This window comes from Hyaena hyaena, unplaced genomic scaffold (genome assembly GCF_003009895.1).
Source record: "Hyaena hyaena isolate Hyena2069 unplaced genomic scaffold, ASM300989v1 scaffold_456, whole genome shotgun sequence".
NCBI lineage: Eukaryota > Metazoa > Chordata > Mammalia > Carnivora > Hyaenidae > Hyaena > Hyaena hyaena.
This window is the reverse complement of record NW_024081087.1, coordinates 141,222-162,237: the sequence shown is the minus strand read 5'-3', so window position 1 is coordinate 162,237 and position 21,016 is coordinate 141,222. Positions and strand designations below refer to the sequence as shown.

At 40.8% G+C, this 21,016-nt stretch overlaps 1 protein-coding gene across 1 annotated transcript; it reads right to left on the bottom strand.

Moving 5' to 3' along the window:
* Nucleotides 1-1,884: 1,884 nt before the first annotated feature.
* MS4A7 (membrane spanning 4-domains A7) lies at nucleotides 1,885-15,764 on the bottom strand. Its single transcript, XM_039253536.1, is given in 6 exon segments — nucleotides 1,885-2,025; nucleotides 3,566-3,694; nucleotides 7,275-7,511; nucleotides 9,208-9,264; nucleotides 10,962-11,096; nucleotides 15,618-15,764. Coding segments are annotated over 6 exon segments (846 nt in total).
* Nucleotides 15,765-21,016: the final 5,252 nt, after the last annotated feature.

Here is a 21,016-nt window from a genome sequence, read left to right as displayed (position 1 = left end):
ATATATATGTTTTATATATATATATATATAACATATTATAACATAGAAGCAAGAGAACACAAGTTATATATATATATATATATACACATATACACAATACCAGCATCCAGATCAAGGAAAAGAAAGTTTCCATGAGCCCATAGACCCTCTGGGTTCCTTTCCAGGAATCACCTACTCCCAAAGGTGATCACTATCCTAGTTCTGACACCATTAGTTCAGCTTGTGTTTAAATTTTATATACACAGAATCATACACTATGTACTCTTTTTTTTAATGTAGCCAAATTCTTTTTATTTATTTATTATTATAATATTTTATTTTTTAATTTACATCCAAGTTAATTAGCATATCGTGCAATAATGATTTCAGGAGTAGATTCAAGGGATCCATCCCCTATGTATAACACCCAGTGCTCATCCCAACAAGTGTGTCTTCCTTAATGCCCCGACCCATTTAGCCCCTCCCCCCACCCTTCCAGAAACCTTCAGTTTGTTTTCTGTATTTAAGAGTCTTTTATGTTTTGTCCCTCTCATTGTTTTTGTATTAATTTTGCTTCCCTTCCCTTATGTTCATCTGTTTTGTATCTTAAATTCCTCATGAGCAAAGTCATATGATATTTGTCTTTCTCTGACTGACGAATTTCGGCTTAACATAATTAATACCCTCTAGTTCCATCTGTGTAGTTGAAAATGGCAAGATTCCGTTCTTTCTGATTGCTGAGTGATGCTCCATTGTATACATATACCACATCTTCTTTATCCATCCATCTGTCGATGGACTCTTTTTTTTTCTTAAATAGTTTATTGTCAAGTTGGTTTCCATATAACACCCAGTGTTCATCTCAACAAGTGCCCTCCCCCATGCCCTCAATGGACTCTTTTGTATATGGTTTTTCTCCCCCTGAACATTATGTTTATGGAATTAATCTATATAGCTGCATGTAATTATAGTTTGACCACTCATGTTACTGTTTACTACTCCATTGTATGACTATGCCACAATTTTTATTTCTCTCTTCTATTGTTTATAGTCATTTAGATAGTTTCCTTTTGGAGGCAATTATATGTATTACTTATATGACCATCTCTATATATGTCATTTGGAAAACATGTATCAATGTGTGTAGCATATTCCTCTGCGGTTAAGACCCAAGGCCTAGACCCAGGGGACAATATTAGAAACCTCTTTATTGGGTAGGTCAGGTTGTTTACTCCAGTACAGTAATAAAATTATGGCTAATTTCTTACTTGGTCTAGAACTTAGATGGGGAAGATCATTGTGGTAAATTATAATCTTTTAATCCAGATATTTAAGAGTAAAGTCATTAAATGAGACCGAATATTGAGCCACATTCACTTAACTCCATTGACAGAAATGGAGCCATATATTTTTTATTTTAATTTAAAAGTTTTTCCAATCCCTAATATATAATTTTTAAGCAATATGAGTGTGAAAATAATACAGAAGTGGAGGCTGCAGAGCCACATGACTTAGTCACTTCACACCCAACACAAGCGTGCACATTTTTCTTCTTATTTATGGGTGAGTGAACCACTCTCTGTGTTCAGTTTACCCACCTGGGATTTGAGAGATTACTTTTTTTTTTTTAAGTTTTTGTTTGTTTGTTTGTTTTTGAGAGAGAGAGAGAGACAGCATAAGCAGGGGAGGGACGGGAGGACTGGCGGGTTCCCAAGCAGGCTCTGCACCACTGTCAATGCAGAGCCTGATGTGGAGCTCAAACTCACTAATTGTGAGATCACGACTGAGCCACGCAGGTGCCCCGAGAGATTACTTTCAAGAGCAATGAAATTACTCCCACTGAGCAAGTGCAAAACAAAAACTGTTTTCTAAAAGTTTATTTTAGTGTCTAGAGTAGCTGAAATTTCAGGAAAGTCTAACCACGCTTTGCCAGGAGCTCTGACTTTCTCCTCCTTTATCTTCTGAGGCGTTACTCCTATCCATGACCTTGAAGGACTTTTTGACATGTTGGATATGACCTTGTGATTGAGGCAAGGAAAATGTACCCTGGAAAAGACAAAGTTTATTGGTAGTTTTTAAACTCTGATTTTGGAAGCTTTCTTTGATCCATATTTAGAATGCATTTCCCCCAAATGTACAATAGTAGCCTTTCCAACTTTACCAAAATATAGAATTGCATCAATATTTGTTCAAACAAATACCATTCTTTGATCTGCTAATCACATTACCATTTACTAATAAGTTCATAATTGAATCATGATGTATTCCATCCCCTTAAATAATTTTTTTTAAAAATATGTCTTTTAGAGGAAAGAGTATTTTTAAATTATATGTAAGCAGTATTTTAATTTTTTTTAATGTTTTTTATTTATTTCTGGGAGAGAGAGAAAGAGACAGTGTGAGCAGGGGAGGGTCAGAGAGAGAGGGAGTCACAGACTCTGAAACAGGCTCCAGGCTCTGAGCTGGCAGTCAGCACAGAGCCCGACGCGGGGCTCGAACCCACGAACCGCGAGATCATGACCTAAGCGAAAGTCGGACGCTTAACCGACTAAGCCACCCAGGCGCCCTGTAAGCAGTATTTTAAAATTGTAATGTCATGCCCTAAGAAGAAGCAGGGAAGAACACAGGAAAGCATAAACAGCACAGAAAAGCCCTAGCAAGACCTTACTGCCTTAGCAAGGGAATGGGGCCATGGAGACTCGAGGGAGGCAGGTGGCTGTGTTCACTACAGAGTGGGGAGATGCAGGCTTTCATTCTCAGCCCATCAGCTACATCATTCTTCTTGTGATTTTTTCTGAGCCTTGGTTCTTTTCTAAGGGGTTGGGACAGGCGATTTCTTTTTTTATTTTTAAGCTTATTTATTTTGAAAGAGAGAGTACAAGTGGGGAGGGGGCAGAGAGGGAGAGAGAATCCCAAGCAGGCTCTGCACCACCAGGGCAGAGCCTGATGTGGGGCTCGATCTCATGAACCACAAGATCATGATCCCAGCCGCAGTTGGACGCTTAACCAACTGAGCCACTCAGGCACCCCTGAGGCAGATGATTTCTTTTCTTTTCTTTTCTTTTCTTTTCTTTTCTTTTCTTTTCTTTTCCTTTCCTTTCCTTTCCTTTCCTTTCCTTTCCTTTCCTTTCCTTTCCTTTTCTTATTTTTTAAAATGTTTTATTTATTTCTGAGAGAGAGAGACAGCGAGAAAGGGAGATACAGAATCTGAAGCAGGCTCTAGGCTCTGAGCTAGCTATCACCACAGAGCCCCATTGCAGGGCTCAAACCCACGAACCGTGAGATCATGACCTGAGCTGAGTCGGATGCTTAATCGACTGAGCCACCCAAGCACCCCAGGGGCAGGTGATTTCTAAAGCTATTCTAGCCATTCTAGTAAACAGTTCTTATGGTTTGCGGGCCAGAAGGCACTAACTAATAATCTCAGATACCAATGTCATCATGAAGGAGCCCATTCACAGAGCTGTCTCCTCACTGTGAAAGTTGACTGCTACATGGACCTTATTGCCTCCTCTTGCTGACCAGAAACATCACAGCTCAAATGTTGGGACCCAGAAAGTGGCATGTGACGTGTCAGACTACTCACTCCTGGGTTCTAGGAGTACATCTGTTCCCACCAAAGGATGGAAGCGTATGTAGCCTTTAAGAGTTCCAGCACAGTGAAAATGAGCATCACCACCTGTGAATCAAGCACCACCTGTGAATCAAGCACCCCCTGTGAATCAAGACAGGAAAGGTTGATGCCGTAAGCTAGCCCTGTGCCTGACTCAGGGGAGACTGGGGGTGAAGGCTTTAGCCGTGGAGAAAATAAGGGACAGAAAGAAATAAACAACAACAGTTTCATCTCAGAGCCGAGATATCCCACATTCTGAGATGAGAGTAACCCTTCCTTCATCACTAGTTGTTTGTTTTTACTGTTACACGATATTTCTCATGTGGGCTTGATTTATTTCTCCAGAAACAGTCTCGGTTCATTCCTTCCATCTGAAATCTCTTATCTTTTTTTTTTTTTAATTCTGAAATTTTCCCAGTTTTTTCTCTTTGCATACTTCCTATCTCCCTGGCTTTCTTACGGGAGCTCATGTTAGGTGTATGCTGGTTCTTTTCAGTTCACTGTTTACCCTCTGGCTGTTAACGTGTCACTCATATTTTTCAGATTTTTACCGCAATGTGTCATGCTGTGTGTGATTTAATCAGGCCTCAATTTCATTTCACTGTTCATTTCTTCAGATACGTTGAATCTCCTATTTAACTGATAATGCTAAATTGTTCATTTCAAAGATTACAATTTGCATTTCTAATCATACTGTTTAGTTCTTTTTCAAATCTACTTGCTCTTTTTTCTTCCTGTCATGTTATCCCATGTGGGGTTTAATTGAAAACATATTTTCATTATGGTCTTCCGAATTAGTATATAGCCTCCAATTCTTGAGGAACTAACTTTCATATTTGCTGCTGTTCCCCATTTTGTCTTAGGTTTTTCGAAATATTTTTCCTCTCAGATGATGTCAGTATATGTGTGAGTGGGGGAAGATTTTTGGTATGTAGGACCCAGACTCATAAGTTGGGTTTATGGATGACTCCCTAGATGGAAACTTTAGGTTTGGTTTTGACAGAACCTCAGGAGATCCACAGACCCAGGAACAGTTTTTAAGTTAATCCTGGTATTTGAGGTTCATTTATTTTCTGTATAATTTTGGGTTTGGATACCACCCATACCCGCACATGGCTTGGTAAGATGATTTCATCCTAGAAACCTTTATGGTAGAGTTTCTTTAAGCTTCTTGGGATGTTGGGCAGTTTCCCTTGTCTTATTTTTTTTTTTAAATATAGTTTACTGTCAAGTTGGTGTCCATATAACAGCCAGTGCTCATCCCAACAAGTGCCCTCCTCCATGCCCATCACCCATTTTCCCCTCTCCCCCACCCCTCATCAACCCTCAGTTTGTTCTCAGTATTTAAGAGTCTCTTTATGGTTTGCCTCTCTCTGTGTAACTGCTTTTTTCCCCTTCCCCTCCCCGATGGTCTTCTTTTCAGTTTCTCCTGATCCACATATGAGTGAAAACATATGGTATAAGAGCTAGTATCCAAAATCTACAAAGAACTCACCAAACTCCACACCCAAAAAAAATAATCCAGTGAAGAAATGGGCAGAAGACATGAACAGACACTTCTCCAGAGAAGACATCCACATGGCAAACAGACACAGGAAATGATGCTCAGCATCCCTCCTTGTCTTGTTTTCATAAGTAGGGTGAATATTCAGTCTGTTTCTAACGTTTTCTTACGACACTCAGGGTGGACCTGAAGCATTTCAGATTTGCCATGGACATTAAAATGTCATTATCCCAGCTTCTAACAGCTGTGTTCCCATCCAGGCATCCCTGGTTTTCTGATCTCAGCTCTTATTTGGTTCCCTGGCTGCAGGATCCTTCTTAGCTCCTGACCTTATGATGCCTTTCTTCCTTGATCTTCTTCCTTCCACCCTCTCTTCCTTCCTTCTTCCAACCTCAGATACATATATTTTAAGTGTCTCAATGTGTTACTTTGTTTGTGTTATCGTTGTGTTAATAAAGAGTGGATGTTTGGAGTCAAGTCTTCTTATAACTTCTCTGATTTTGCAGGAAGTTCTCTGGTTGTCTGAGAGGAGGAATCAGTTTGACGTATTAAGTTTTGTTTTTATTGAGTTAAGCCCCCCGTGCCCCAGCAGGGAGGATGTCTCCCTCACCCTCCTGGCTTTGCCTGATGTCTGCCCTGCACCAGGCTTATGCTATCTCCTGGGCTTCCTCGCACTGATTTCTAACCAGATGCATTTCTGGGCCCTTTCACTTCCTCAAGCTCCCGCATCAAAGGGGTTGCTTTTGGCAACCTCTGGGTCACATGGGCAGACTCACAGAAGTCTGTGAGTCTGGAAACTTGCACATGTGTCTGAGATTCATGAGCTAGATCCAAGAGATTGCATCTGTCTCCCCGGCTTCTGGAGTCCAAAGGAAGAAATTTTGCTCCTTAAAAGGCCAAAGTTTATGGTTTTAAAACTATGAGCCTGTATACAGAGGATTGACGAAGCCAGGATTTTTATCATCAACGGATGGTAACCATCCAGTGTGTGGGGGAAAGTGGCAAGAAAATGCTTGCCCAGAGATGTTGGCATTTCTTCTAGGAGTTGAATCCACTGGTGGTTCGCCCCCCACCCCCTTCTCACTCTGCCAGCTCTGGGCCAAAGTATAATTATGTGTTTGGGCTTTAAAAGTCTTTATTCTGTAGCTAAATTAATGAGGATAAAACTAAAATAAAGAGGGATATTTCTGCCTGCGTCGAGGGGGAGAAAAATGCCTTTACAACAAAGGAGGCACTCTGAGAGCTAAACCTATTGAGAATGGAATATTTTCTATGTAAGACAGACTGCTGACCTTATCTTCTTTATCCACTTATCCAACCTAAGTGGACACTTAGGTTGCTTCCATAAACATGCTGCAATAAACACAGGGGTGCATATATCTTTTCAAACTAGCATTTTTGTTTTTCTTTGAGTCAATTCCCAGGAGTGGAATTACTGGATCATACAGTATTTTTATTTTTAATTTTTTGAGGGCCTTCCATACTGTTGACTACAGTGGCTGCACCATAATACATTCCCACCAACAGTGCATGAGGTTTCCTGTTTCTCCACATCTTCTCCAACACTAGTATCTTTTTGATACTAGTCATTCTGACAGGTGTGAAGTAATATCTCATTGTGGGTTTGGTTTGCATCTCCCTGCTGGTTAGTGAGGTTGAGCATCTTTTCATGTGTGTGTCGGCCATCTGTATGTCATATGTGGGAAAATATCTATTCTTCAAGTCCTCTGCCCATTTTTAATTGGATTATTTGTCTTATTAGTGTTGGGTTATAGAAGTTTTTATATATTTAGGATATTAACCCCTCATAGGATTTATCACTTACAAATATCTTCTCCCAGTCAGTAGGTTGCCTTTTCTTTTTGTTTATGTTTTCCTTTGATGTGCAGAAGCTTTTTATTCTGGTGTAGCCCCAATAGTTTATTTTTGCTAATTTCTCTTGCTGGAGGAGACATATCTAGAACCCGTAGCCCTTCTTGATTTCCTTTTTTGACTTGGCACAATGCATCCTCTATATTTTGCAGTATGCTGACCAGACTCAACCACAGTTTCTGTGTGTGTGTGTGTGTGTGTGTGTGTGTGTGTGTATTTTTGTCTACTTCCAGCCAATCAGATCCAACAGGGCACAGACTGCTGAAAAAGCAGAGATTATGCAAAGGAAAGAAACTGATATTTCACAGGCAAGATATTCAGTCTGAAACTACTTATCGTCAGATTGACACTAGCCAGCAGACAGTCTTTGAATTCATAAATTGAATAATAGTACCCTGAATAAGGCAATGAGGATGGAGATTCCCTTTCTGAGTCACACTGTCAAGAGGCAGTCTCCAAGGCTACCAGGCCATCAGCAAGAAGGAAGAGGCCTCCTCCAGTAGTGAGAGAACTCATCGCGCTTGTGGTCAGGCTGCTCATGGCCTGAAAAAGAGAATTTGCATTGGGATCTCACAACGGGAGCAGCACGTGATACTGTTAGCCATCATTCATTGCTCCACAACGTTGCTTCCCTGAGTCTGTTTCCCTTCTAATCTGTGTACTCGTAGGGGGCACAGACTGTGTTTTATTCATCTCTGTATCCCTCTTCACTATCTAGTTTTTCACCTGATATAATTAGTAAATGTTTGTTGAGTGAGAGAATGCATGAATAATTCCTCCTCTGGTATAGGGGTTCTGGATCCTTGGCTGTCTGTACCACCGGAAACAGAGATGGCACTGTTGACTTCCTCAACTGCCTTAGAGTCTTCTATTGCTTTAAGCCCTTCTAGAATATGGCCTTAGGTCCCTCCTAGACCCATCTGTGGTGTTTATTTCTATAAAAGAGAGACTTGGAGAACCTAGAATACCTAACGATAGGTGGATCAGGCCCAAGAACCATGTTCACCACATTCTGATTTGGGTCTTAGTCTACATTTTAGGTTCTCACAGAATATGATTCCTCTGCAAAGGCACTGATGTGCCAGACTCTGTGCCAGGTTCCCGGCACATGCTTATTTCTATTTGAACATCATTCAAGGATATTGTGTGTTGGGAGGGTGATTGCTCTGCCCCCTTCTTCTCCCTTGGCCAGGTAGCTGTGTGGCTTCAAGTGCTGAGTTACCAAAGGAAGAGCCGATGGAATGGACAGTGCCTTTGCCCAGAGCTGCCACATGCACAATGGAGTCCACACATTGTCTTGTGTCCTATGTGTGGAGCCACATTGTGCTGAGTCATCCCAAGGATTGTTTTCCCTTGGGTACTCAGGACCCTTGGGAAGCCACCTGTGAGAGCCACATGTTCATCTTCCACATTTTACAAATAAGTTTATCTGAAGCTCAGATAAGGAAGGAATTTTTTCAAGCACACATGTGGGTCAGTGACAGATCTGGGACAAGAGTTACCTGGTTATGACTCATTCCAATGGAATGAACTCTGTCCACTGGTTCTGGGGTTTAGATTCTAGCTTCAAGAATGAGAAGCATATATCAGCCTCATACACCCATCTTATATGCCCTCAACCATAGTTAACTAGACCTTGGATCTTCCTGAGTCAGGATGTGGCTTTTCCCTAAGTCATCTTTGTGAGTACGTGGCAAGGGAGAGGGAAAGGTTACCATGAAGAGAGTCAAAGATCCCACCCACACACTCCTGACTTTTTTCAAGAAAGTGGCTACAGTCTGTTAATCCCTTGTTTCTGAGGGGGTGAAGGAGCTAGCCACAGGATCTAAGCCCACACACCTCTGCCTCTGACCTTGCCACTTAAGGAAATTGGCTCATTCTGAGACAGGTTTTTCCAGAAAAGGAAGTCTAGGTTCTAGATGGTCATCTACCCTATTCAGGGACAAGATAACAAACTGTAGACTCCATGATTTATTTAAAATTGTCTACCATTTAAGCAACTGAAGTAAACCTTGAAATATGACCCAGGAGTACATTGCATAGGGGAAGAGTACTGGTCTAGGAAACAAGGAATTTGTTGTTTACACCCAGTTCTACCAGTGCACCAGCAGTGAGAATTTTCTCCCCTTCTCAGGGTCCTACTCCCCTAAACTGTCAAATGGAAACTTTGAACTAGAATTATTGCCTCTGAAGTTCCTTTTATTCCAATGAGCTGAAATTTGATGGTGCTCATACTTACAAAGGGCCTAGTTGACTTTTTCCCAGAAATGATTGAGAGGAATCCAGTAATGGCAAACTGCTCAGAGAAGAGAGACATGATCAGTTCAATTGTCTTGTGGAAATGTGGCCACCATGTTATTATCAATCAGTGAGTAAGTAATGTAAAGCTTTTAGAGAGATAACACTGTAGGGGTGGTGTGGGTCCAGATAAAGAGAGAGGCCTTATTTCTACTCTCAGGATGCTTAACATTGACTTTGGAGAATGGGAAGCTGCATAGAGGATCTGGATTTATGTTAGTGAAAACCACCATGAGCTGAGGTGGCCTGGAGAAGAGGTGTACACAGAAGGAGGAGAGCAGTGTGCTAAGTTACAAGGTGGGAAGAGAGGAGGTTGAGGAAGACCAATGACTTGAAGGGATATGAAGGTGGGAGCAGCCAACAGTGGCACTTAAGAAAGAGGCTCTGATGACATAAGGTACAGAGACATGTGGGCTTCAAGCATCGGTGTAGGAGGCCTGAGTTAGACTGGGAGTTGAGGAAAGTGGGGAGTACAGGGTGGGGTGTGAAGGCCCAGAAGTCAGTATTTTTTTAAGCTTATTTACTTTGAGAGAGAGAGAGAGTTGGGAGGGGTGGAGAGAGAGAGAGAGAGAGAGAGAGAGAGAATCCCAAGCAGGTTCTACACTCAGCACAGAGCCCAGTGAGGGGCTCAATTCCATGAACCATGAGATCGTGACCTGAACTAAAATAAAAAGTTGGACGTTTAACCAATTGAGCCACTGAAGTGCCCCTAAAAGTCAGTATTTGATCCCAGTAGTGTAAGGATCCAGCTGGTGGAGGGAGAATGTTCTGAGAGACTGAAACATTGGTTAAGCTGTGCCTTAGCGATTGGGTAGTCACAGACAAAGAAGGTCAGCATGAGCTGTTTCTGCCTTTCATAAGGGAATGTGAGAGCTCAACTACTGATAAGGTAGAGAAGTAAGGATAGATTATGCGCTGGAGGCAGGAGCAGGGCTTCCTTGCATCATTGCATAGTTTGTGTTCACATAAAGGCTATATCCATACAGTGGTGATGCCCTGATAGAATTCATCTGCCCAGAATGTGTGATTTTTTTCCTCCTTTGTGTAAGATACTACTTGGAAAAGAAGTGGCCCTTTGTGGGAGGCATGACTAGACCCTGGCTAATCTCCAAAGAAAAGGACCTTTCTCCATGAGCAATTAGATGGAAAGCAGCAAAAATGTTTTCCAAGTTGTCAGGGCTACTTCTGAACACATACCAAGAGTGTCCTTGCTTCCCATGAATTTTACCATTGCCGGTTTAATTCTCTGCAAACCTGTGGCATCTACCTGTGGTGCTCATTTTATTTTAAAAATGATCTTTTCACTCTACCTGATAGATGGATTATTCTTACACTGGAAGGAATGCAGTGGCCTCATCAAGGCCCAAAGAAGAATGTGAAAAGTCTTCCACTTTTCCAGAGGTAGGCTGTGAGGCCAGCTAAGAAATGTTGTGCCAGGATGCCCACTGTATTACCATCTTGCTCCTGCCTTGACCAGGTACTCCCTGGGATGCTGACACAGGAGGAGAGATTAAGCCCCTCTGCTGCTCTTTCTGAATTGGAGAAACATGACATGGGGTGATGACAGAGGGAAAGTCAGAGACCTTGGCCACCTTCTTCTCTCTCCCCACCTCTTGGGACTGAGTCACTCCATGACTTAGTACCTACTTAGCATTTAAAGAGCATATCCTTTCTTGGAGACCCCATTCTACTCACACACAGAGCTCCTACTAATGGGTACCCAGACATCAAAATAGTGAAAAGTGTTGGCTTGAACTGGGAAGAGTAAGGAGCAGAAACCAAAATTGCCCCCAAACTTGACATCAACAGGCAACACAAGATCTGGATAATCTACAAGAGACAAGAACGGAAATGCTAGGAACATACCTTGAACAGATGAAAGTGATTATTTGAAAGTACACTGTGTTTTATAAGGAATATAAAATATGCTATAATTTGTCATATTAAAAAGGAGGAAAAAAAGTATAACAAGGAGCCAGTAAGCATTTTCTATGAGAAACTAATGTATACCAAACTTCTTCCTTTCTGATAGGGTTATTAAACTAGAAAATCAGGAAGTGATCATATGCACTTTTTAACTTTATTTTGAAAAAGATAGTTGACATTTTTTGTTGTTGTTGTTCTAGGAAAAGTATGTGGAGAAAATTGTTCTGGACAGTAGTCCAGTTAGATGGATGTAGAAAGCAAACTTACCAAGGGAGAGTTAATGCTCAATTTCAATTGAAATAAAATAGAGCCATAATTTATCTTATCTTCTTCATCACTGAATTTTGTTAATAATGACTATTTTTATGACACCAATGATAATAGTCTATATTTGTTGAACACTTTCTACACTCTGGTTATTTATCTCATCTTGTTTATGGATGAGAAAAACAAGGCACTGGGAGTGAAAATAGCTTGTACAAACCCACACAAATGGCTAAGTGGAGGAACTAGGACTTAGCCCCTTTACTTTGATCTAGAATCCACACTCTTACCCACTGTTTAATGCATATGCAACTGAAAGACAGTACAAAAACATAGGAGAAATAACTTATAGTCAAGAGAATTAAACCATTCATACAATTAATATTTATTGAATATTTATCCTAGGCCAGCACCAGGGAATGAAGCAAATAAAAGTCACTGCCACTGGCCATGTATTATGTCCTTTACAGATACATTCCTTGGAAAGTAGAATGAGTTAGGAGCAAAGCAGTAGGAGGTCCGAGAAGTACTGGGGAGAGAGTGCAAGCCATGTAGGGCTTTGTAGGCTATTTTATCAACTTTGCCTTTCATTTTGAGTAAAAAGGGAAGTGAAATGGATAATTTTGATAAAGAGACTTCTATTTTTAAAAGATCATTCTACCTGCTGTGTTGAGAATAGCTTATAAGGAAACAGAGCAGGGACATCAGTAAGAAGGGTGTTGTAGTAATTCACAGGTGAGATGATGTTGACCCGAAAAAGATGTTCATAGTGGAGGTAGTAAGAAGTAATTGGATTCTAGTAGCACTATGAAGATTAAACCTGTAAGATTTGCTGACAGTTTGAATGTGGATTATAAAAGAAAGGAATGAAGATTGCTTCCAAGGGTTTTGGCTTGTGCATCTGAAATGATGGAGCTGACATTTATCTGAGATGGGGAATGTTGTAGGAGGGGTGGGTTTGGGGACAAAGATGAGGATTTCAGTCTGGGACAGGTTGGGGGAGAGATGTAGATGTCCAAGTGGATACATGAGTCTTAAGTTTAGAAGAGAGAGCCACATAAGGGAAATAATATTTTTTTTCCCCAAGTCCTAAGTGAAGATCATATTTAAAACTATATTCCTGTCTGGGTTTGTCACTGCGGCAGATATAGCAACAAATGGGATCAAGGATTGACCTATGGAGCACTCCAAATTTAGGATCAGATAAATAAATAGAAGCAATAAAGGAGTATAAAAGAAGCATCCAAGAGGGAAGGAGGAACACCAGAAGAATGTGATGTCCAAGAAGCCATATGATTAAAATGTTTCAAGTAGGAGAGGCTAGTCAACTGCGTCGAACACTTCTATTAGTTCAAGAGCATTAACAGTGGAGACCTAGAAATTGGGTTACCAACATGGAGCAAAGGGGACAAATCCCATTGAATGTGTTTTAAGAAAGAATATTATTCAAGAGGAACAGGAAACATTGACTTCCTACTTCATAAAGGAATGTTGCTGAGAAGGCAAGTTGCCAGTGAGGCATTAGCTGGAGGGCATGTGAAGTTAAAAGTATCTTGTTTCTGCCCTTTCGTTCTCAAGATAGGAGACATTGCGTAAGATTCTGTGCTCATGGAACTGATAATAAAACATTTGCAGAGAGAATGGGGAAAATTACTGGAACAAGTGATAAGAGAATGGAATCATTAATCATTAAGGCACAAAGGAGGGTCATCATTAATTAGAAGATGGGCATTTTGTTAGTAATGGGCAGGGGAGAGGGAATATATGGCACAGTCGGGAGTAATTGCAGATGTGTGGCAGCTTGTGGACATTCTCTCCAGATTCCCTCAATTTTCTTAGTATTTTAGGAAGCAGGATAATCAATGGAGAAGTATTGAAACCTTTCTAAATAGTTTTCTGGGGTAGCAGGAAAGTGAATGGATGAAGGTAATACCATGTTTTTTTCAAGCAACGTTTATAGTCCATTTGAGCTTATGGTCATAAATCCAAAGTGGAGTCCATGTGTGTGTTTGCAGCCAAGGTTAGTTGCATGGGTTCAGGTGCAGAATAGGCAAAGGGGCAGAGTTAGAATTAAATCAATGTAGTAGCTTTCCCTGAAGATTATGCCATAAGGGGGACAAAGCTGGTCATTGTGGTTAGGTGAGGAAGACTCCATGAAATAGGGATATTATCAGTAACTCTCAGTGAGGTTAGAGAAAGTGAGAGTCAACATAGAGTCAGAGGGACTGATCAGGAAAGAGCAGAGTTGGTGGACTGTGGGATGCTTCAAATGTAGATAATGGTGGGTTTATTGCTGGTAGTATTGTTAAGGTCCAGGGTACAACTCAGGGAATGTCTGTCTAAGGGAGGAAGGGCAAGATACCTGGGGAGAAGAGGTCATGATATTGGAGGGATTATATACATGAGTATTGAAATAGCCAAGACTTATAATAGGACTTCTACCCTGGGAGTGATAGTGATTGAGGAGTCAGCAAAAAAGAGAGCAAAAAAGGGGTAATGATTTAGAATCCTTCTGTAGAGCAAGAGAAATGTGACAATGGGGCTCTGTTTTTTTTTCTTCTTTTAACTGTATAGTTCATCTATTATCTTAAGTGTGTAAAATAGTGTCTGGCACAATAAAGGTGCTCAAAAAATGACAGCTGAGTGTATAAATGAATAAATGCATTTCCGGTATCTCTTATTGGTTGCTGAAGCACACAGTGAAATGTGTTTGTGATTCTAGGCCGTAGGTAGGCTAGATTTTAGGGAGCAGCACAGATCTACACAGAACCAGTTGTTTGGAAGAAGTAAATTAAGGAGTGAGTATTGGTAAATGCTGGTAGAATGACAGACATTACTTGGTTTTTATTTCCAAGCAACATAGTCATTAAACCATTTTTCTAAGGATGGTAACTTTTTAAAATTGCCGGTACATCATTTAATGTTATTTTCTAAAACGCTGATTCATTTTAGGTGTTTACATGAAACTCATTCTTCTAAAATTTTAATTTTCCTATCAATTCTCGATTATTCCTAATATTAGAATTACCTAAAAGAACTTTTGAAGTTCATGACTGTTAACAATTGCTTGAAATAATTATTTGTTTCCAGTGCTCAAAATATAGGTAACGTTTTTAAAAAGATCTCTTTTGGGGAGAAGACTGAAGTAGGTCTTCAGATAATACATAAAAAGGGTAACTATGTTTTTTTTTCTTTTTTAAGTGGGATACATAGTTGGATGACATGAGATTTTTTTTAAAGTTTATTTATTTATCTTGAGAGAAAGAGAGATCATAGGCTGGGAAGGGGCAGAGAGGAGGAGACTCCCAAGCAGGCCATCAGCGCAGAGCCTAATGCGGGGTTTAAACTCACATACTGTGAGATCACGACCTGAGCTGAGATCAAGAGTCAAACACTTGACCGATTGTGCCACCCAGGCACCCCTGGATGACATGAGATTCTAAAGACACTGAGAGGAGAGGATTGATCTAGAAGTGCCCCTGAGAAGCAAAGAAGAGACTGCCTTCACTTCCGTGCCCAGAAGAGAGGGTCACAGTGGAAACAGTGTCATTGGGAGCTAGGTTTCTGTTTGCATGATCGATGAGGAAGCCTTTGAGAAACAAATCCGGGAATGAAGAGGAGCATGCTGTTAACTGACCCTGAATTCCAGAGGACACAACCAGGCAGGGTTCCAAAGTCGGAAATGAATAAGAGTTGGGTCTTAAAAGGGGATATTCAGAACCAGGTGGACATTAAAGGCCTGAGTATGAAGGAGGATGACCGGGACATTGAATGTCTTACAGTGAGACGAACAGGGAGAAAATGTATGGTGAGGTCAGTCCAGATTGTCTCATCTCAAAATGGTTAAGAAAGGAGCTCAAAATAGATGGATCTAATTTAATCATGTTGATTAAAATCATGTGGTTAAACCAAAACTCTACTACATTAAAGACAAATTACAAGGGACTTTCTTGTGTAGATGTCAAGTGGAGACCTAGTGGTTTTAGTTTACAGAAAGGCCTGAGGAGGACACATTCTTCCCATAAAGCCCCATTTCATGGCCCAGTTGGCCTGGAGGCAGAGAAAGAAATGAGAGGCTCTCCCAGATCCACTCTAGATCTGTGGTGTGGGTATGTGCACAGTACTTCTCCTAGGGTTCCCCTTCCAGTGACATGGACTTACTCCAAGGACTGTAGCTTCTTTTCTCAGATTGTTCGGGGGGTTGTCTTCTTTTTGGTAGCTGTGTTTAGATTTCTCTCTTTGGGGGATGATGATGCCATTTGGAGTAAAGCTGTCAAAGGTTCCCTTGGTCTTGGGCTGTGATAGCATGATCCTGACAATGCTGGAAGAGGCAGTGAGCTCAGTTAGGACCCAAGGTTCAGTTTAAAGATATGAAACCATCTAAGATTTTTCTCCATTGTCGAAAGCATGGCCTGTCCTTTAGGAACAAAACTGAATGTGGGGAGCAGTAGAAACATTGGAAAGCTAGTGTGCTTGGCACAATGCATCTGTTGTGGACAGGAAGCATGTCACTGGAAGAAAACTGTAAACATTTAGAGGAGCCCTGCAGTTGAGAGATGAACCATTCATATAGAATTTTCCTTGCAGCCTTGAGTGGATCCACCACTCTGGTCTTCCAACAGCCCCTGCTTCCATAGCCTCCCTCTTGTACCCGTGTACCTCTGCTTCCCCTGTGCCGCACTCCCACACCACACAGCCCAGGGTTGTACTTTTATGCTGCACCTTTACTGCTCAGTACTGAGCACCCACTGTGAGTCTGGAGCTGCAGTAAGAGCTTTGCATGAAGATAGGTGTTATTGTTAGTTGAATTCTACAGAGAAGAATATGAGGCTTAGATTTTCCTCTATGGTCAGAAACAAGACAGGGATGTCCACTCTCCCCACTGTTATTTAACCTAGTCCTAAAAGTCCCTACCACAGCTATCAGACAACAAAAAGAAATAAAAGGCATCCAAATCAACAAGGAAGAAGTCAGACTTTCACTATATGCAGATGACATGATACTTTGTATAGAAGATCTGAAAGACTCCACCAGAAGACTGCTAGAACTGACACATGAATTTAGTAAAGTTGCAGGATACAAAATCAACATACCAAAATCTGTTGTATTTCTGTACATCAATAATAAAAGCAGGAGAAAGAGAAATCAAGGCATCAACCCCATTTACAGTTGCACCAAAAACTATAAGATACCTAGGAATAAACCTAACCAAATGATTAAAAGACCTGTACTCTGAAAACTATAAAAAAAGAAATTGAACATGACACAAAGAAATGGAAACACATTCCATGCTCATGGATTGGAAGAACAAATATTGTTCGTATTATTAAAATGTCTACAATACCCAGAGAAATTTACACATTTAATGCAATCCCTATCAAAATGTTAACATTTTTCACAGAGCTAGAACAACAATCCTAAAATTTATATGGAGTCCCAAAAGGCCCCAAACAGCCAAAGCAATCTTGAAAAAGAAAAGGAACATGGGAGGAATCACAATTCTAGACTTCAACTTATATTACAAAGCTGTAATGATCAAGACAATATGGTACTGGCACAAAAGTAGACATATAAATCAGTAGAATAGAATAGAAAACCCAGAAGTGAACCCACAACTGTATGGCCAATTAATCTTCAACCTTGCAGGAAAGAATATCCAGTGGAAAAAAAGACAGTCCCTTCAACAAATGGTATTGGGAAGACTGGACAGCAACATGCAAAAGAATGAAACCGGACCACTTTCTTTCATTGTACACAAAAATAAATTCAAAATGGATTAAAGACCTAAATTTGAGATAGGAAACCATTAAAATTCTAGAGGAGAACATGGGCAGTAACCTTTTTGACATTAGTAGCAGCTTCTTACTAGATATGTCCCCTGAGACAAGGGGGAAAGGCAAAAATAAACTATTGGGACTTCATCAAAATAAAAAGCTTCTGTATAGTGAAGCTCTCATCCCCATGGGATGGGAAAAGATCATTGCAAATGATAACCTGATAAAGAGTTAGAATCCAAAATATATAAAGAACCTGTAAAAAAACTCAATACCCAAAAACCAAATAATCCAGTTTAAAAATGGGCAGAGGACATGAATATTGTTCCAGAGAAGACATACAGATGGTCAACATCACTGATCATCAGGGAAATGCAAATCAAAACTACAATGGGATATCACCTCATATCATACCAGTCAGAATGGCTAAAATTAACAGCAGAGGAAACAACAGGTGTTGGCAAGGATGTGGAGAAAGGGGAACCCTTTTACACTGTTGGTGGGAATGCAAACTGGTGGAGGCACTGTGGAAGACAATATGGAGGTTCCCCAAAAAGTTAAAAACAGAGGGACACCTGGGTGGCTCAGTCAGTTAAGTGTCCAACTTCAGTTCAGGCCACGATCTCATGGTTTGTGTTTTGAGCCCTGAGTTGGGCTCTGTGCTGACAGCTCAGAGCCTGGAGCCTGCTTCACATTCTGTCTCACTGTCTCTGCTCCTTGCCTGCTCACGTTCTGTCTTTCTCTGTCTTTCAAAAATAAATAAATGTTAAAAAAGTTAAAAATAGGGCTACCCTACTACTCAGTAATTGCACTACTAGGTATTTACTGAAAGGATACAGAAATACTTATTCAAAGGGATACATGAACCTGGATGTTTATAGCAGCATTATCAACAATAGCCAAATTATGGAAAAAGCCCAAATGTCCATAACTGTTGAATGCATAAAGAAGATATGGCGCGCGCACGCGCGCACACACACACCCCCCTGGGATATTACTAAGCCACCAAAAAGAATGAAATCTTGCCATTTACAGTGTCATCAATTTTTGTTAAGCAAAATAAGTCAGAGAAAGACAAATACCATATGGTTTTACTTATATGGAATTTAAGAAACAAAACAAATGAACATAGGAAGGGAAAAAGAGAGGAACACCAAGAAACAGACTCTTTTTTTTTTTTAAATTTATTTCTAGGAGAGAGAGAGAGAGACAGCGTGAGCAGGGGAAGGTCAGAGAGAGAGGGAGTCACAGACTCTGAAACAGGCTCCAGGCTCTGAGCTGGCAGTCAGCACAGAGCCCGACGCGGGGCTCAAACCCACGAACCGCAAGATCATGACCTAAGCGAAAGTCAGACGCTTAACCGACTAAGCCACCCAGGCGCCCCAACAGACTCTTGACCATAGAGAACAAACTGATGGTTACCAGAGGAGAGGTGGGTAAGGTGGGTTACATAGGTGATGGTTATTAAGGAGGGCACTTAGAGTGAGCACCGGGTGGTGTATCTAAGTGTTCAATCACTAAATGCTAAACCTGAAACTAATATTATACTGTATGTCAATTAACCAGAATTTAAATTTTAAAAAAAGACAGTGAGGCTTAGAGAGAGTAAATAGTTTGCACAGCATTGCATATCTAGCATATGATGGAGACAAGATTTGAACCCCAGGCATTGTAATGCCATGGCTCTTCTATATCCCTGGTGGGTGTGGTGCGCCCATCTAGCCACACGTGATGCTCAGCCCCTCTGTCCTCCCTTCCTCATAGCTGAGGTCCATTGGCTACCCTTCTCCGTATTCACCCACAGGAGCACTTCTGACCTTGGTGATTTGTTCCCATATTCTGGGAACTTGACTTCTGCTGCACTCCTGTGGTTTGCTAGCCCAGATCTGCTCAGTAGACCCTCTCCTATTTCTAGTCATCATCCCCAGTCTGTCAGGGTTCATCCACACTGTCACAAACTTCAGAATGTCCTCCTTTGTCAAGCTGACCATGAGGACACTGTGCTAAATGGAACAAGCTAGTCGCAGAAGGACAGGTACCGCGTGACTGAATTTATACAAGATATCTAAAATAGACTCACAGAGGCAAAGACTGGAATGGCGGTTGCCAGGTTCTGAGGGAGAAGGAAATGGAGGGTTGCTATACAATGTATAGAATTTCAGTTGTGCAAGAGTCGTTCTAAAGATCCGCTGTACAGCACCAGGGCTTTAGTAGACATACTGTACTGTGCACTTAGAAGTCTGTCAGAGGGTAGATCTCATGTGAAGTGTTCTTACCACAAGAAAAAAAACTAAAAGAATAAAAAGAAAGAAAGAAAGAGAGAGAGAGAGAGAGAGAGAGAGAAAGAAAGAAAGAAAGAAAGAAAGAAAGAAAGAAAGAAAGAAAGAAAGAAAGGAAGGAAGAAAGGAAGAAAGGAAGAAAGAAAAAAAAGTCTCTATAGTTCTGGATCTTTTTCCATAGGATTCCGATAGGATTCCTTCCTGTATATTTCATTCCTGACACTCAGGGACTACAGGATCTACTGGGCTCTAGTCCTGAAGCCACGACCTTGATGCCTAGTTGGTACCCTTACATGTTCTTGATACTGTGTCTATTTATTTTCTTTTATTAATTTTTAATTGTTTTGTTGAAAAGAGTGTATCACCTAGTAATTACAATAAAAAAAGGGAATACATTTTGAAGAAAAGGAAGTTCCTTAAATCTCAGCTACTGCACAGCAACTAGCATTTCATACATATCCTTTACAGTTTTTCATTTTCTCCCTCATCTTTCTTTCTGTATGTTTAGACAACATTCATCGTTCTACATAAACAGAGTGGTTCTACCCATGCCATTTGAGAAATCTTTCTGCACTCAACCTTAGTCTGTGGGCATCTCTGACATTCACGCATGCAGATGATAAAAATCCTAAACTTAAAGGCGACCTGGTAAATTCTGATACCTGATTCAGTGTGGATGAACCTTGAAGACAATACTGCTACATGAAGGAAGCCAGTCACAGAAGGACGAATATTGCCCGATTGCACTCCTGGAAAGCACTAAGAATACTCAAATCCATCAAGACAGGAAGTAGAGAGATGGACACCAGTGGCTAGGAGGAGAGGGAAATGAATTAGTGCTCAGTGGACATGATGGGGTTTCCATTTGGGAAGATGAAAAAGTTCTGGAGTTTGGTCATGGGGATGATTGCGTAAGAATGTATATGTACCATACGCCACTGAACTATACCCTTAAAAATGGTTAAAGTGCTAAATCTTGTTATGTATATTTCATCACAATAAAAAAGCCACTGTATTCAAATTAATAGATATTTCAAGATTCATTTAACCAGTTGTGTTATTTAGGTTGTTTCTCCCCCCCCCCCCCCCCCGCTTTTTATTACCGTTGTGAACAATGCTACAGTGAACATCTCTGCACTTTTGTGGTGTCTCGCCTATTCAATCATCTCCTTAGAGTAACATTTAGAAGTGGATGTACTGAGTTTAAGGCTATGATAATGTGTATTGCTGCTTTTTAGAGGGAATTCTGTAGAACCAGGATTCTTTATGGTTTCACAAGGAGCCTCCCGACGGATGCCATCATCTTCAGAATCCACAGTCTGAGAGGGATGCTTTGTCCCTCCACAGTCATCAAGTGGAGGGAAATTTGGGGTGGTCCACAACATTTCCAGATACTTCTAAAACCCCCATTTGGGAGACAAATCATAGCTTAGAGGACTACTAACTGCTCTGCACATAGCTATTTTTCTCAATGACAGAAATAGATTAGAACAGCTGGCTCCTAATG